General features: G+C 34.3%; 1 protein-coding gene across 1 annotated transcript in view; it reads left to right on the top strand.

The window, feature by feature from the left end:
• Positions 1 to 1022: 1022 nt before the first annotated feature.
• LOC101246415 (folylpolyglutamate synthase) overlaps positions 1023 to 18806 on the top strand; it is a 43417-nt gene continuing 25633 nt past the window's right edge. Inside the window, exons 1-2 of the mRNA XM_069296445.1 lie at positions 1023 to 1185; positions 1661 to 1731. Coding sequence (XP_069152546.1) covers positions 1023 to 1185; positions 1661 to 1731 — 234 coding nt within the window. The remainder of the gene's footprint in view (positions 1186 to 1660; positions 1732 to 18806) is intronic.

The following is an 18806-nucleotide window of genomic DNA, read 5'->3' as shown; positions in this document are numbered from 1 at the left end:
TTGGATTTTAAAAGGTGTGAATGGAAAATAAAGAGTTTCAACTTTTATGAAAAAGTTGCGACTTTTATGAAAAGTTGAGATTTTTATGAAAAATCGTGACGATCATTCCAAAAGATTGAGACTTTTCCAAAGATCGAAGCAGAAATTTTTTGTGATATTCCGATTAAAGATTACTAGGTAACCTCCTTCTTACTAGTTTCTAAGAGTTAAAATTCTTTAATTTGCAAAAATGAGAGATGCATATTTTTGTTTAATAAAATAGTATGTCAAAATGTTATAGTTGGAAGACTATTTGACAAGAAAATATTTCTATGTGATAAAGAATATGTGTTATTCTGTTTGGAGAAAAAAAAAGATTTTTGTAATTTTATACTCAATAAGAAATGTTAGTGTGTCTGATTTTTATAAACTAAAAACTTTTGTGATTGTCTACTCTGGATAATTGGACTATGCAATTGGTTTGAAGAATATAAAAGTTTCACATAATAAGTCAGTGTTGTACTTTTGATTTTCTATAAACTTCAATGTTATGTAGAAATAAATTTTAAACTTTTTTTGGTCCTTATTGTTAGTATTTAGAATACTAAGTGGTATGTCTATTTGTGATAGAGGAAAAATACCAATGACTTAGAGTTTGTGATTTTGTACCTCTATGAAATAAACTTTGATATTGTGTAAACATTGTCAAAGAGAATTGAAGTAATATATAATTCTTTTGAAGAATAATATTTTCAAAAGAGATTTCATATTGTCAATAACATTTTTCTTAATAGATTTTTGTATATATATATATATGACTGTGTCATATTTTGTGGGTGTGTATCTCAAAAAAGTGGTGCATAATGTATTAAGCTGTAAAAGAAAGAAGATACAAAAGGCACTTTTTCCGGTAGAGTAGCGTATCTGAGAGATTCTCTTTTACTATCGGAAAACTAAAATATGAATGTGAAATATGCCGGTGGAGTTGTTTCTGTGTTGTGAAATTGTTGGATTTTGATTCAAATTTGTTGTGTTGAGAGATAATGGAGAAGGAGAAATACTCGGAGGAATTGAATGTGGGTGTGAGGGTTGTGCATATGGCGTGTAGTCTTTGTCAAAAGGTGCAAAAGGGTTTGCTTGGTAAAGCATTTGGTGATGATGGTGAGGTTAAGTCTAAGGATGATGATTCTCTTGTTACTATTGCAGGTAGCTTTTTGAATTTTTTTGCAATTTTGTTTTATAATGGGGTATTGTATGGGTGGGTTTCGATTAGTAGATAGTTACTGAGTATGGGTAGGTAATCACATTGAGATGGAGGATATGTGTTGTAGCGGAATCATGATTTTCACTGAAAGGGATTGGTTGTTTGTTTCACTAGGAATTTAGAGCTGATTTAAGGTGTTGAAAGTATTATGGATTATGGGAATTTGTTACTTGCTTTCTCATATACATGGGAGCTAAAAGTAGGACGAAGTTTTAACGGAAAAGGGGGTCAATAGTATGATTTATGTTCTCAAATTGAATTGAAACGCGAGTGTTCAATAAGGGCATGATGCATCATTGGCCTTGCCAACATTACTATCCGATAACACTAGGCCAGACAACTGATTCAGCTTGAACTCCATAACCACAACCATACGTGTTAAAAAGTTACTATTTTTGATAAATTTTTTCACTGCAGTGACTTTGACAGTAGTGGTGTATGTAGGAGTTTATGCAAGCAATGTTGGCCTATTGTCCACAATTCAACTTGTATGTGGTTTTGACTGTTTACTGTAGTATTTTTAAGATTTTACTTCCGGTCTCAAATTGATTTTTACCATTAAGTAGTGTTGTCCTATTGCGTATATACATTTCTGTAATCTTAGAAAGATATAATTTACACACACATATACAAGAGTTTTTTCTTATAACGCGGAGTGTATGAACACATTTTATTTAAAGTATGTTCTTCCTTGTCTGTCAGCGTAACTCCTTTCTCTTCCCCTTTGAGTAGGAAGCAAGTAACGTTGGCCGAACACTATCCGCAACAGAATGAGTTGACTTGCAATATGAGTCGCTGAATGAGTCACACACTATGCCACTTCATTAAATCTTGCCCTGTCTTTAGAAATATAATATTTAGCACGGTTAGATAGTGGGTTGAACCTGGTACCAATTGCTACTTGCATAAATAAAGCATCTTCTACAGAAGTGGATATAACACAGTTGCCATACAACCAACTAATCAACATCAATTTACATATCATTCAATTATCCTTTATCACTCAGTCATCTATTTACGTTATTTGAAACATTCCTTTACAACTTTCTTAGCTTCACCTTGTTGGGTTATAGGCCTTTTTTCCTTCCTATGTAGATAAATAAAAACCCAATTTGGACCAATCCATTTTTGTCCATAGACCCATTCTTATGAGGCAAATATAATCCTATTTAGGTCTTATAAGACAGAGAGTTTTTTCAGCAGCTAAAAAGAGAGAAAGAGAGCAGTTTTCGCAGTCAAAATTCAGCCCTAACAGACAACTTCAAATTGCGATTCCCGCTTCGTTTCTTGTCGGATTGAGCTGATTTTTGGACAGCATATTATATTCATCTCAATATTTGATTAGGAACTTACAGAGTTGGATTTGGTGGCCTGCAGCTTCAGTTTTGCTGTCGTGAACAGTATCTGCGAAATTGGTGATTTTGCTCCTTTAATTCTCTAGATTTGGTGCAATCTTATTTTGTTGTTGCTCGTTGTTTGGCACTTGTTTTGTGGGCAATTTTGGAGAACAATATTGTAACTCTTGGTGATTATAGTGGAGCTTTTGGTCCCGTGGTTTTTTTACTCTTCACATCTAAGGGTTTTCCACGTAAATTTTGGTGTCTTGTGTGATTGGTTTATTATTGTCTTGTTATATTTGTTTGGTTGAATTACTTGCTGCCTTACTATCATATTGCTTGTGGTTGTTTGTCTTTCTCTTGGTTCAAATCGAGAAGGAAAAGTATAGACTTGGGTATTCTTCCGCTGTTATCCTGTCAGACATTCTTTGTTAGTGCCTTGTCTTTCCCAACACACCTTAGCCAAATATAGTCTAAGTCCAGTTTTCAAAGACAAGATTTTGCTCGTTACTTGTTAGTCAAGATGCCTTATCGAGTCCAGAAGAGAAGTAGAATCCTCTTCCCTACATCATTTAATCGTTGGGATACAAATTTAGAATTGTGCGGAAGTGAAGGTCTAAACTACTACTTCTTAATATCATTCTTTCAGCGACAAGCCGACAACAAGAAAGTAAGAAGTAGCAAAAGAGTGGAATAAGCATTTATTTTGCAATAAAATTCTATGTTGTAAATAAAATGAATCCAATAAAGGTAGGAGTAAGGTGTGCCTCTGCGGACTTCATTTGATGAATAATTCTAAGTATGTTGTTGTTGTTACTATGGACTGAGTCTCATAAACTTTAAATCTTGACTCTACCTATGCTTATTAATACTCGTTCTTCCGAGGCGTTTGGACATGAATTGGTTCATATTGTTTTTGAACATGAAAAAACTTTTGAAGTTATTCTAGTGAATACTTTGACAAATTTCATATTTCAAATTTGATAAACAAATACTTATTTGAAATAATCTCCAATTATTAATTCAATTTTATTGTTTATGTACCTAGAATAATATGAGATATTTGAAAGTTGGAAAATGTTAAATACACAACACAAAATAACAAAAAAAAAACATTTACTTGAGTTCCACAAAAATTGTAAATAAAAAAAAGTTTGTTTTAACAAATTAGTGAATGTTAGTAAATAATGGAGTCAACAATCACCATAAGAAGCTAGACAAAATTTTGTACCTCTTCTCTATTTTCTTTCACCATTATTCTTCTAACCTTTTTTTCTTTTTGACTTTTAATATAACCCATAGTTACTTTCTTTGTTTCAATTTACATAATATTTTTTGGATTTTGAGATTTGAACAAATTTATTTTTATTGTAATTTTTTAAATATTTTTAATTATCAATTATTATAACTTATAGTACTTTTTACATATTTATAAATACATAAATTTCATTTAAAAAAAAAATAAAGATTCCATGCTTAAATTATCAACAAACCTAAAATATTTGACTTTCGAAAAATGAAAAGTGTCACATAAATTAAAGCAACGAGAGTATTACATTAAGAGGTGTCAAATAGTGTGATAAACTGAATTTAAACATGCAAAAATGAATTGCGTTAATAAATAAACATATCTAAAAGTTTAGAATGAAGTAAGATAAAAGAAATGAGTTCTACATAACTATTGTTTTTATACTTGGTTCAAGTTAGTCAATGTAATTACTTAAAAATTTCATAAACCCAAAATATAACTATGTTTTTGTAAAAAAAAATATTTAATTATAGCTATATATTAAATATCATAAATATAATTAAAATATTTATATACATCACATAAATAATGACAAATATTTATTTATATATCCGATATTCATATTAAATTATTTTGATTGACTCGAAATGAAAGCTATTTTGAAAAAGGATCTTAGATTGTTTAGTGTTAGCCCAGGAGGCTCAAGGCCTTCTTATTCCTTCTTATTATAGTTAATTCACAAAGATTTATCGGAATAAAAAAGAGAGAAAAAACACATTTGAAGCTCAATATAATGTAGAGTTGTATGTTGTGTTCAAACTTCAAAGGATGAATGCTCCAAAAAGGAATAGATAGATTTTCATCATACATCTATATAACTGGTGAAAAAATTCCCAACTATGTAGTCAAATTGTTATAAATACAACTTCAGAAATCATAATTTATTTCAAAATTTATAGTTATTAATTAAATTAGATCAAATTTCATTTGAACTATGTGAAATGAAAAAATTGTCTTCCGTTTATAGTTTGATAAAAAAATATCTTTGCCGTCAATATTTAAGTCCAAAAATATTCTTATTGTTACTTAATGATCCAAAATGCAATTTTCTCAAATAAATATATTATTTATTTTCCTTGAACACATTCTGTCTAATATTATTTTTAGTAGCAAATGTTTATCTTACTTTTATTAAAAATAAAAATATTTCTTATTTTATTATAATTATTTTTATTGTTATCTAAATAAAAATTAATGATGAATTTATTATGATTTTATATCAGAGTTATGACAATATATTATTCGTTAAAGGAGTACTTAAAGTTATTCTATTTTAATCGATAAAAGTAGATTAAGAAGAAAAAATGCATTTTTTTGGAGTGTCAAAAGAACATGAAAAGTTGCTCGAACCGAATCGATTTATATCATTTTTTCAATAAAATCATGAACTTTTATTTTAGCGTATAACCACAAGGAACAATTGTGATGGTCCTTTTAATTTATTGAAAAATTGAAAATTTTTCTAAACAAACCGCATAACTTTACGTGTATGTAAATATGTTTTATACATTAACAATATGTTAAATTCAATATTCAAATATATTTTGTAATAACATTTTTCAAATATAAATATAACCTAGGTCTTAGGTATCTGATGACTGTGACTTTAGATTTTTGCTCTTTAATTTATTGGGTTTAAAATTAAGCGATACTCTAATTGATACTCTATCAAATCAATATATATGTATAAATGAGGACCATAGACAAGGTGATGTGACACCTCTCTATGGTCTCCATTCTTTTTTCTTTTCTCTCTCTTTTTTGACATTTTTTCTTCTTTCTTTGCATGAAATAATTTGTTTATTAATTAAAAAATTCAAGTATATTTATTATTGTAATTATATATAATGAGTTACAAAAAAACCTCTATCTATTTATATTCTCACTTAAATAGCATGTCTTTTCAATTTCCTTTTAATTATTTTTATGGCTTATCCAATCTATAAATATCTATCATCTATAGAGATATTGAATCTTCATTTTCATATTTTCATTCTTTCTTTTTAGTAGCATAGGTTTTTAATTTTCTTTTCATCGTCTTTTTATTCATCAATCATGTACATAATAAAAAGAAGACATAAAAAAGATGATGTTTCAATATGACTTTCACTTTGATGAAGATCATAGATATATTCTTCAAAGATTCATCACATTATTTGGTATAAGTTCAACAAAATTGTAACGACCTGTTTAGTCATTTTGAGCAGTGGAGTATTTCTGGTAATAATTGTCTGAGTTGACGGATCCCACGACGGACCGTCGAGGGTGTCTCGTTCCAAAACACTTAGAATTCTGAAATTTGGGTACTGAGATTGACTCTCTAAACTTCGCGACGAAATGGCAGGACGGACCGTCACAGGCATGACGGACCGTCACAGACCCTTAGTGAAATTTAGTCTCTAAACTTTGTGACGGAAGCAGCAGGACGGACCGTCGCAGGCACGACGGGCCGTCACAGCCTGCGTAACCCTGCCTGGGTCGGATTTCTGTTAAATGTTTTAAGGGGCATTCTGGACTATTCCTGCTTTTAATTATAAAGTTAGTGGTTGAATGTTAATAATTCAATTACTTGGGGGTTAAAAGAGAGAACCTTGAAACAAGTAGTGGGGTATTTTATCATCTTTTATACTTAATTATATGCTAATTAGGGTAAAAGAAAGAGGGTTTGAATAAGAAAAAGATAGAGAACAGAGAGAGAGGGAGAAACGATCAATTGAGAGAGAGGAAGAACGCAACTTTGAAAAGTAGATTGCTTGATCACAATTCTTCGGTGGATGTAGGTTATGGTTTATGCTATTCGTAGTAAACTCTTAATAGCGAATGATATGTATTGGGTAGTGTTGTAAACCCTTCTATATGCTTAATTGTATGCTTGCATGAATGTGATTATATAATTGTGATAAAGTAAGCATGATGAAGCTATTGAATCCTAAATCTTGAAAAATCCTAATCTACTTTGTTAATGATAATGCCTTGGTATAAAAGAAGGCTTGATGAACGAAAGTAGTGAGATTAGGAGATCGGGTGCCACGTTCCGGTACCAGGATAATATATGAGGATCGGAGTGTCACGTTCCGACACCAGGATAGTATATGGATCGGGTGTCACATGGATCGGGTGCCACGTTCCGGTACTAGGATAGTATATGAGGATCAGAGTGTCACGTTCCGACACCAGGATAGAATATGGATCGGGTGTCACGTTCCGACACCAGGATAGTATGATGAGGATGGGAGTGTCACGTTCTGACACCAGGATAGTATATGAGGATCGGAGTGTCACGTTCCGGCACCAGGATTAGTAAAGAGAATGAATCTTGAAACATGTTAATATACTCAATTTAATGAACCTAATTTCCAAATGAGTATGATGGGGAGGCGTGAGTCCTCATTGACGTGCTTGGTGTTGTGACCAAGGGTTATGGTAATTGTAAATGCCACATATTGAGTATTGTAGTTGATTTTATGATATTATCTGATATATACTGTTTTCTATTTTGAGTTGGCCGATGATATCTACTCAGTACTTGTGTTTGTACTGACCCCTACTTGTATGTTTCTTTCTTTATTATTTGTGGAGTACAACAAACGTACCATCGTCTTCAACTCAACCGCAACTCTAGCCAATCTTCATTACACCAGATTTCAGTGTGAGCTAACGCTTCTAGCTTGGACTGGATCTTCTTCTTCATGTTTTGATGCCTTGAAGTTCCGGCATGGACTAGCTTTTTATTTATTCTAGCTTTCTAGATACTCTTAGAATTAGTAATTTGAGGATAGATGTTCTTGTGATGATGACTTCCAGATTGTGGAAATAATAAGTATTGAGTTTTAGAAGTTATTTAATCGATTTTCATTAATGAGTTTAAGTCTTCCGCATTATATTATGTTATTTATGGTTGAAATGTCGGGGTTTAGATTGGTTTGTTCGCTCACATAGTAGGATAAGTGTGGGTGCCACTTGCGGCCCGCTTTGGGTCGTGACAAACTTGGTATCATAGCATTAGGTTCGTTGGTCTCATCACACAAGAACGAGTCTAGTAGAGTCTTGAGGAACGGTAGGGGGACGCCTTTACTTTTCTTGGAGAGGCTATAAGACTTTAGGAAAACTCCATTCTGTCTTTCTTTCGCGCTATTACTTGGGTCCAATTGGTATCTAGGTTATACAAATTGGTATCTGACCATCTTCACTCTATTTCGTAGATTGTTAGAACTAGAGCAACAACCACGCCAACACCAGCACCGGCAGGACAGGGTGCGTCTGAGCCAACCACTGGGCTGTAACTCGAAGAGGAGCAATGACAAGGGGTCGTGGTAGAGGTCGTGGGAGGACGTCCTCTAGAGGAAGAGGACAAGCACATAGCCCATCTGGTACTAGGGCGGTGACTCCTCCACCGACTGAGGAAGTAGTAAGAGAGGGTGAGGAAGGGGAAAATGAGCAAGTGCAGAATGAGGAATTTCCACCCCAACCTACCCCAGAGATGATCAATCATGTTCTCGCCTATCTTAGCGAGTTATCTGATCAAGGCCAGACACCTCCACTGTTTTCTGCACCAGCACCCCAGGTTCCGGAGGTACAACATGCGACTACTGTGGCTCCCCGCATGGATGCCTCATTGAAAATAGGCACATTTCCTCGATTGACTACAGGGCCTAGAATGACAAGCGATCAGCATGAAATTTTCAGCAAGTTCTTGAAATTGAAACCTCCAGTCTTCAAGGGTGCTGAATCTAAGGATGCCTACGATTTTCTAGTTGATTGTCATGAGTTACTACAGAAAATGGGCATAGTGGAACGATTTGGCGTTGAGTTTGTAACCTATCAGTTTCAGGGAAATGCCAAAATGTGGTGGCGGTCACATGTTGAGTGTCAACCCGCACATGCACCACCTATGACTTGGGCGTCGTTCTCTAGCTTATTTATGGAGAAGTATATCCCTCAGACCTTGAGGGATAGGAGGAGAGATGAGTTTTTGAGCCTAGAGCAAGGCAAGATGTCGGTGACTGCGTATGAGGCTAAGTTCCGTGCATTATCCAGGTATGCCACCCAGCTTTGCTTCAGTCCACAAGAGCAGATTCGCCGTTTTGTGAAGGGTTTGAGGTCAGATTTACGGATTTCAGCCTCACAGGTAGCGGCTACAGCGAAATCCTTTCAAGAAGTGGTAGACTTCGTGATAGAGGTGGAGGGAGTGAAGCCAGATGACTTCACCATGGCATCGACATCTAAAAGGTTTCGTAAGGTAGGTGAGTTTAATGATTCTTACTCCAGAGGACAGGGTTCAGGAGGTTATCCAGCCCGACCTATTCAGTCTTCACTGCAGACTGTAGTTGGGGGTCCACCGCAGACCGGTCAACACTCCTCTGAGTTTGGAGGTTATCCCCAAACTTCGTCATTCTGACAGAGACCTATGCTTGAATCCAGAGAGTGTTATGGATGTGGGGAGACTGAACACGTTAAGAGGTATTGTCCAAAACAGAGTTACAGACCCCCAATAGTCAGAGGTAGAGATGGTCATGGAAGAGGCCGCTATTCTGGAGGACGTGGTGGCCGAGGTAATGGTGGTCACCAAAACGGTCGGGGTGACGGACAAATGGGAACTACTGCAGCGCAACCTGGTAGAGGCAACGGGCAGACAGGTGATAGGGCCCATTGTTACGCTTTCCCTGGGTGGTCAGAAGCGGAGACATCAGATGCTGTTATCACAGGTAATCTTTTGGTTTGTGATTGTATGGCTTCTGTATTATTTGACCCTGGCTCTACATTTTCATATGTATCTTCCACATTTGCTACTGGCCTTAATTTAAATTGTGAATTGCTTGACATGCCTATTCGTGTTTCTACTCCGGTGGGTGAGTCTGTGATAGTTGAAAAGGTATATAGGTCTTGTCTGGTGACTTTTGTGGGGAGCAATACTCATGTAGACTTGGTTATCTTAGAAATGGTTGACTTTGATGTAATTCTGGGTATGACTTGGCTTTCTCCAAATTTTGCAATCTTAGATTGTAATGTTAAAACTGTAACGTTGGCCAAGTTTGGGACAGATCCGTTAGTGTGGGAGGGTCCGGTTTGTATCATCTCCTTTCGTCGTGCTAAGAAAATGATTGGTAAGGGTTGTTTAGCGTTCTTGGCACATCTAAGGGATGATACTACCCGAGTACCTTCAATTGAGTCGATTTCGATAGTCTGTGAGTTTCTAGATGTGTTTCCCGCAGACCTTCCTGGTATGCCACCGGATAGAGATATTGACTTTTGCATTGATCTGGAGCCGGGTACTCGCCCCATTTCCATACCTCCTTATAGAATGGCTCCAGCAGAGTTAAGGGAGTTAAAGGCCCAACTTCAAGAGTTGTTAAGTAAGGGTTTCATTAGACCAAGTGCATCCCCTTGGGGTGCTCCGGTGTTATTTGTGAAGAAGAAGGATGGGAGTTTTCGGATGTGCATAGACTACCGGAAGTTGAACAAGGTAACTATCAAGAACAAGTATCCCATTCCTCGCATTGATGACTTGTTCGATAAGTTACAAGGTGCTCGTGTCTTCTCTAAGATTGACTTGAGATCCGGTTATCATCAATTTAAAATACGGGCAACGAATGTGCCATAGACTGCTTTTCGAACAAGGTATGGGCATTACGAATTTGTAGTAATGTCTTTTGGTCTTACGAATTCCCCTGCTGCTTTCATGAGCGTAATGAACGACATTTTTAAGCCATATCTGGATCTCTTTGTGATCGTATTTATTGATGATATAGTGATATACTCCAAGAGTAAGAACGAACATGAGGAGCATTTGAGAATTGTGTTGGAAGTGTTAAGGGAGAAAAGGCTTTATGCCAAATTCTCCAAGTGTGAGTTTTGGCTAGATTCAGTGTCCTTTTTGGGGCACGTGGTTTCTAAGGATGGAGTGATGGTGGATCCTTCTAAGATTGAAATAGTGAGAAATTGGGTAAGACCTACTAATGTGTCAGAAATAAGGAGCTTTGTTGGTTTAGCCAGCTACTACCGTCGATTTGTCAAGGGATTATCTTCTATTGCTTCCCAATTGACGAACTTGACTAAGCAGAATGTTCCATTTGTATGGTCGGATGAATGTGAAGAAAGCTTTCAGAAAATCAAGACCTTGCTGACTACTGCACCTATCCTTACCTTGCCAGTAGAGGGTAAGAACTTCATTGTTTATTGTGATGCATCCTATTCTGGTTTGGGTGCAGTGCTAATGCAAGAGAAGAATGTAATTACTTATGCTTCGAGGCAATTAAAGGTGCATGAACGTAACTATCCGACCCACAATTTGGAATTGGACGCAGTTGTGTTTGCATTAAAGCAATGGAGACACTATCTATATGGGGTCAAGTGTGAAGTCTATACGGATCATTGTAGCCTACAGTATGTCTTTACTCAGAGGGATTTGAATTTGAGATAGAGGAGGTGGATGGAACTACTGAAGGATTATGATGTTACCATCTTGTATCACCCAGGAAAGGCTAATGTTGTGGCAGACGCCTTAAGTAAAAAAGCAGGGAGCATGGGTAGTTTAGCCCACTTACAAGTTTCTAGATGCCCATTGGCTAGAGAGGTTCAGACTCTGGCTAACGACTTTATGAGGTTAGAAGTAAATGAGAAGGGAGGATTTTTGGCCAGTGTGGAGGCGAGATCTTCTTTTCTTGACAAGATCAAGGGAAAACAGTTTGATGACGAGAAACTAAGCCGAATTTGGGATATGCTGTTGCGAGGAGAGGCTAAAGAAGCAATAATGGATGAGGAAGGTGTATTGAGAATTAAGGGAAGTGTGTGCCCCGTGTTGATTATTTGATCCACACTATTCTTACAGAGGCTCATAGTTCCGGATATTCTATACATCCTGGTGCAACCAAGATGTACCATGACCTAAAGCAACACTTTTGGTGGAGTAGAATGAAGCGCGACATTGTTGATTTTGTTGCCAAATGTCCAAATTGTCAGCAAGTAAAGTATGAACACCAGAGGCCCGGAGGAACACTTCAGAGAATGCCCATTCCTGAATGGAAGTGGGAGAGAATTGCAATGGACTTCGTGGTTGGTTTCCCAAAGACATTGGGGAAGTTTGACTCTATTTGGGTGATTGTGGACAGATTAACTAAGTCTGCTCACTTCATCCCGGTCAAGGTGACATACAATGCAGAGAAGTTAGCCAGACTCTACATCTCAGAAATTGTTCGATTGCATGGAGTTTCACTTTCCATCATATCAGATAGAGGTACGCAGTTTACTTCTAAGTTTTGGAGAACATTGCATGCTGAATTAGGTACTAGGTTGGACCTTAGTACTGCATTTCACCCTCAGACCGATGGCCAGTCTGAGCGAACAATTCAAGTGTTGGAAGATATGCTTCGTGCATGTGTGATAGAATTTGGGGGTCATTGGGATAACTTCTTACCCTTAGCGGAGTTTTCATAGAATAATAGCTATCACTCAAGTATTGATATGGCCCTTTTCGAAGCATTGTATGGGAGGAGATGTAGGTCTCCCATTGGTTGGTTTGATGCATTTGAGGTTAGACCTTGGGGTACTGACCTTCTGAGGGAATCGTTAGATAAAGTGAAATGCATTCAAGAAAAGCTTTTAGCGGCTCAAAGTAGACAGAAAGAATATGCAGATTGGAAGGTTAGAGACTTGGAGTTTATGGAGGGTGAGCAAGTCTTACTGAAGGTTTCGCCCATGAAAGGGGTGATGCGGTTTGGTAAGCGAGGTAAACTTAGTCCAAGGTACATTGGTCCATTTGAAGTTCTGAAGTGCGTGGGGGAGTAGCTTATGAATTGGCCTTACCCCCAGGACTGTCAGGAGTGCATCTGGTATTTCATGTGTCTATGTTGAAAAGATACCACGGGGATGGAACTACATCATTCGTTGGGATTCAGTCCTGCTTGATGAGAATTTGTCTTATGAGGAGGAGCTTGTTGCTATTTTAGATAGAGAAGTCCGCAAGTTGAGGTCAAGAGAGATTGCATCCATCAAGGTTCAATGGAAGAATCGGCCGGTTGAAGAATCCACTTGGGAGAAAGAGGCTGATATGCAAGAAAGATACCCACATCTGTTTACAAATTCAGGTACTCCTTTTCGCCCTTGTTTTTCTTCTTGTGATCGTTCGGGGACGAACGATGGGTAAATTGGTATCTATTGTAACGACCTGTTTAGTCGTTTTGAGCAGTGGAGTATTTCTGGTAATAATTGTCTGAGTCGACGGATCCCACGACGGACTGTCACAGGCACAACGGATCGTCGAGGGTGTCTCGTTCCAAAACACTTAGAATTCTGAAATTTGGGTACTGAGATCGACTCTTTGAACTTCGCGACGAAATTGCAGGACGGACCGTCACAGGCATGACGGACCGTCACAGACCCTTAGTGAAATTTAGTCTCTAAACTTTGTGACGGAAGCAGCAGGATGGACCGTCGCAGGCACGACGGGCCGTCACAGCCTGCATAACCTTGCATGGGTTGGATTTCTGTTAAATGTTTTAAGGGGCGTTTTGGACTATTCCTGCTTTTAATTATAAAGTTAATGGTTGAATGTTAATAATTCAATTACTTGGGGGTTAAAAGAGAGAACCTTGAAACAAGTAGTGGGGCATTTTATCATCTTTTATACTTAATTATATGCTAATTAGGGTAAAAGATAGAGGGTTTGAATAAGAAAAAGAAAAAGAACAGAGAGAGAGGGAGAAACGATCGATTGAGAGAGAGGAAGAACGCAGCTTTGGAAAGTAGATTGCTTGATCACAATTCTTCGGTGGATGTAGGTTATGGTTTATGCTATTCGTAGTAAACTCTTAATAGCGAATGATATGTATTGGGTAGTGTTGTAAACCCTTCTATATGCTTAATTGTATGCTTGCATGAATGTGATTATATAATTGTGATAAAGTAAGCATGATGAAGCTATTGAATCCTAAATCTTGAAAAACCCTAATCTACTTTGTTATTGATGATGTCTTGGTATAAAAGAAGGCTTGATGAACGAAAGAAGTGAGATTAGGGGATTGGGTGCCACGTTCCGGTACCAGGATAGTATATGAGGATCGGAGTGTCACGTTCCGACACCAGGATAGTATATGGATCGGGTATCACGTTCCGACACTAGGATAGTATATGGATCGGGTGCCACGTTTCGGTACTAGGATAGTATATGAGGATCGGAGTGTCACGTTTCGACACCAGGATAGAATGTGGATCGGGTGTCACGTTCCGACACCAGGATAGTATATGAGGATCGGAGTGTCACGTTTCGGCACCAGGATTAGTAAAGAGAATGAATCTTGAAATATGTTAATATACTCAATTTAATGAACCTAATTTCCAAATGAGTATGATGGGGAGGTGTGAGTCCTCATTGATGTGCTTGATGTTGTGACCAAGGGTTATGGTAATTGTAAATGCCGCATGTTGAGTATTGTAGTTGATTTTATGATATTATCTGACATATACTGTTTTCTATTTTGAGTTGGCCGATGATATCTACTCAATACTTGTGTTTGTACTGACCCCTACTTGTATGTTTCTTTCTTTATTATTTGTGGAGTACAACAAACGTACCGTCGTCTTCAACTCAACCGCAACTCTAGCCAGTCTTCATTACACCAGATTTCAGGGTGAGCTAACGCTTCTAGCTTGGACTGGATCTTCTTCTTCATGTCTTGATGCCTTGAAGTTCCGGCATGGACTAGCTTTTTATTTATTCTAGCTTTCTAGATACTCTTAAAATTAGTAATTTGAGGATAGATGTTCTTGTGATGATGACTTCCAAATTGTGGGAATAATAAGTATTGAGTTTTAGAAGTTATTTAATCGATTTTCATTAATGAGTTTAAGTCTTCCGCATTATATCATGTTATTTATGGTTGAAATGTCGGGGTTTAGATTGGTTGGTTCGCTCACATAGTAGGATAAGTGTGGGTGCCACTCGCGGCTTGCTTTGGGTCGTGACAAACAAAATGAAGAAGGAAGCATAATTATCTTGGAGATTCCGGATGATAGAGTCATAGTAGTAAAAGTTTGAATGATTTCCAAACATTTTGAAAATTCATTGTTGTATTATTTTAATTCCAATTAATATTATTCTATTCTCTTTTATTTTATTTCTTTGATTTGAACAAAAAAATGAATATTATATTCATTGTTGTTGTCATTGAAGATGAAAAGATGCACATTTTTTTATTATTTATATACGCCAATTTATGGCTAATTAATATTTTAAATTTTGCCATGATTGAAATAAAAGTGTATTACCTATGGTACATTTCTTTCTATATCTACTGGATATTGTTACCCCTAAAAATATATGATGTGGTCTATCATATTAGTAATCAATCACAAAATAAATGAATAAATCTTATTTTTAGTAATAAATTTTTATAATAATTTTTTATGAATGAGCACCCCCGATATCACTTTGTAAGAATACATTACATTATTTTTTTAATTAATCATATAAAGTTGACATATTTTTAATGTGAATGAATAACACATGACAATGTTAATAAGTAACAAACTCGTATGAGAATATATATATATATATATATATATATATATATATATATATATATATATATATATATAACTAATTTTGAGTAGAACGCTTTCATTATTGTAATTTGTTGTTTATCACATTTTGTGTTTCTTCATTAGTTAAAACCTTTACTTTTTCGTTTTATCCGATAAATAAATGGGTAAGGGGAGAAATTAATCCTACAAAAATAATTAAAACTTAAATTTATCATTCCCTAAAATTGATCTCATTAATTTTCCCTTCTTAAACTAAGAAATATGTATCTCTTTATCTTCATAATTTATATTTTCATAATCTCCAAATTTAAATGTGTAAACTTATGATAATTTATTTTGTTTCTATATATATATACACGTATATATATATATATATATATATATATATATATATATATATATATAGATAGATAGATAGATAGATAGATGGGGAAAGAGTCTAATATACCCTCAACTTTGTCATTTTGAGCTGATATACCCCTCGTTATAAAAGTGGCACATATATGCCCTTACCGTTATACAAACGGCTCACATATACCCCTGCCGTTACAAAATGGCTCACATATACCCTCCATTTAACGGAAGTTAAAAAATTAGTTTTAAATTTATATTTATTACTTCTAAATTTTTTTAAAAAAATTATTTAGGGGTATATATGATTCTTCTATCAAAGTTCAAGGTATATTTTAATTTTTTCATACATAAATTATTTTTTGACTTCTTTTATTATAATTATTTGAATTTCTTATTCTTATTTTGTTTTTTTTCTTTCATTCCTTAGTTTAAAGAATAAAAAATTAAACTATTTTCTTTTGTGTATTGTAATTTAATTTCGTATTCAAAGAAAAAATTTGATCATCTACAATAAATTTTACAAGAATATTAGTGAAACATAAATAAATTTGATTATCTAAATAATAATTATAAATTAGTCATTGAAACAAAAAAAGGTAAAAAAAATATGTTTAACGAGGATTAAATTTACTCATATGGGATTATATTTTATAGAAAATAGTAATAAAAACTTAGATTAAAATTATTATTTCCGTTAGAGGAAAAGGGTATATGTGAGCCATTTGTTTACAAATAGGGGTATATATGAGTCACTTTCATACCAAGGGGTATATCAGCTCTAAATGACAAAGTTGAGGGGTATATCAGACCCTTTTCCTAGATAGATAGAGAGAAAGAGGGGGGGGGGGGCATGAATTAGAATGGAGATTAAAGAATAGAAAATTTAAAAAATATTAAAACTAAATTTTAAATAACTTGGTTAAGACCATGCAATACAATGTCACAAGTTTTCAATTTGTGTCGTAACTTATTCCTTAAAGAAAAGAAAAAGAATCACGAAAAAAAATATTTTTTTGCCAAAATCAAAAATAACAATTGAAAAAAAAACTTTTAATTTAACGAACCAATACTATGACTTGTGTTTTTATTATTTTATTTATTGTTTTTTATTCCACTTTTAGTGATTTTTTATGCTTTATTTTATATGAATTGAAATAAGTAATTGAAAACAAAATTTAATGAGTGAAAATATTGATCCCATAATTGATGATGTTGCAAACTTTTGAGTCAAAACTGTTCTTTTTTGCCTTGATTTACTTGTATGTATATTGCACTCCACAATATATATTTTAATATTAGATAATTATATTCTTTATAGTATCAAAATCACATTTTTATAAATCTTTTGAAGTACATTAAAATATAATTATCAAATCAAAATAAATAGAATTGTGAATATAAATATTTAATATATATATTTTATGAAATTTAAAAATAGGACAAATATTTATTTATGCATTCGATAAATTAATTTATTTTTGTTAAATATGTGTATTTTGAAAATTTTAATTAAATATTGAATACAAATAAATTGATTTGATTTTTCATATAATATAAAAATAAAATCACTGAATTTAGTACTATATAAAAACTTTATGTTAAGTTTTAAATTATATTTTAATATACTTAGTTATGAATATATATCTCATGTCTGGTGTTTATGTATTAATTTTATAGAGAAAAAGGTGTAATCATTGATTTGAAAATACAAGGGGTACATTTGAAATTAAAACGTATTATCAAAGTATTCAATTCGAGTAACCTTCCATTCTATTAATTACTATATAATATATGAAGAGCTTATTATCTATCAAATATTTTTATATAGTTAAAATGAATCTATTTCTCTCTCTCTCTCTCTCTCTCTCTCTCTCTCTATATATATATATATATATATATATATATGAAGAGCTTATTATCTATCAAATATTTTTATATAGTTAAAATGAATTTATTTCTCATTCGAAGTTGAACATATCGAGACTTAATAATTAGTAGCGTAACGTTTTAATTACTTTTTAAAAAGTCGTATTTAACGAGTGCAATATAACATTTATCTTTTGATATAATTGCAACTAAAAAATTTAAAATATCGATTGATGTGATTTATGCAAAAACCATACAAATCTAAATTGTATATTTGAAAAAAGAACAAGAACGATTGAAAAATGAAATATTTAAAGAAGTTTTATCATATCAATATGACAAAGAATAATAAGACCTGTAGACGTGTTTCATTAGTATTTTCAGTTACTTCACAACACAACTTTTGGATACTCAAGAAAAAAGGTACACTGTTGTAATAGATTATAGATGTTAAATCTGTTAAGCTTCGTTTCATTGTCATCTCAAATGATCTTCATAATTAATATATAATTAAAAAATATAGTGATGATATAATGTTTGGGCATATAAATAACATATAATTAATTTTAAAAGTAGTTCTTTAACATTTATTTCAAAGACCACACGAAGCGCGGCCAAATTCCCTAGTGATACAATAAAACATATACAAGCACTCCCATTAAATGTTCAAGATCAAACAATATGACATCACTATTTACATTCTAGACTTCACCGAGAAGAAGTGAAATGCTTCTTCACGAACATAATTGTGATTTTAAGTAATAATCTATTTTGAAGTGATTTTAAAAGTAAAAAAAATAATCAAAAATTAACTGAATTGTATAGATACTGAAGAGAAATCGATATGATTGAGATAATTTTAAAAAGTCTAATTTTGATGTAACGACCTGTTTAGTCGTTTTGAGCAGTAGAGTATTTCTGGTAATAATTGTCTGAGTCGATGGATCCCACGACGGACCGTCATGGGCACGACAGACCGTCGAGGGTGTCTCGTTCCAAAACACTTAGAATTCTGAAATTTGGGTACTGAGATCGACTCTCTGAACTTCGCGATGAAATAGTAGGACGGACCGTCACAGGCATGACGGGCCGTCACAGACTCTTCAAGGAACTGAGTCTCTGAACTTTGTGACAGAAGCAGCAGGACGGACCGTCGCAG

Source organism: Solanum lycopersicum, chromosome 4 (assembly GCF_036512215.1).
Source record: "Solanum lycopersicum chromosome 4, SLM_r2.1".
Taxonomy (NCBI): domain Eukaryota; kingdom Viridiplantae; phylum Streptophyta; class Magnoliopsida; order Solanales; family Solanaceae; genus Solanum; species Solanum lycopersicum.
Note: the sequence above shows the minus strand (reverse complement) of the source record. Positions and strands in the feature narration are given on the sequence as shown.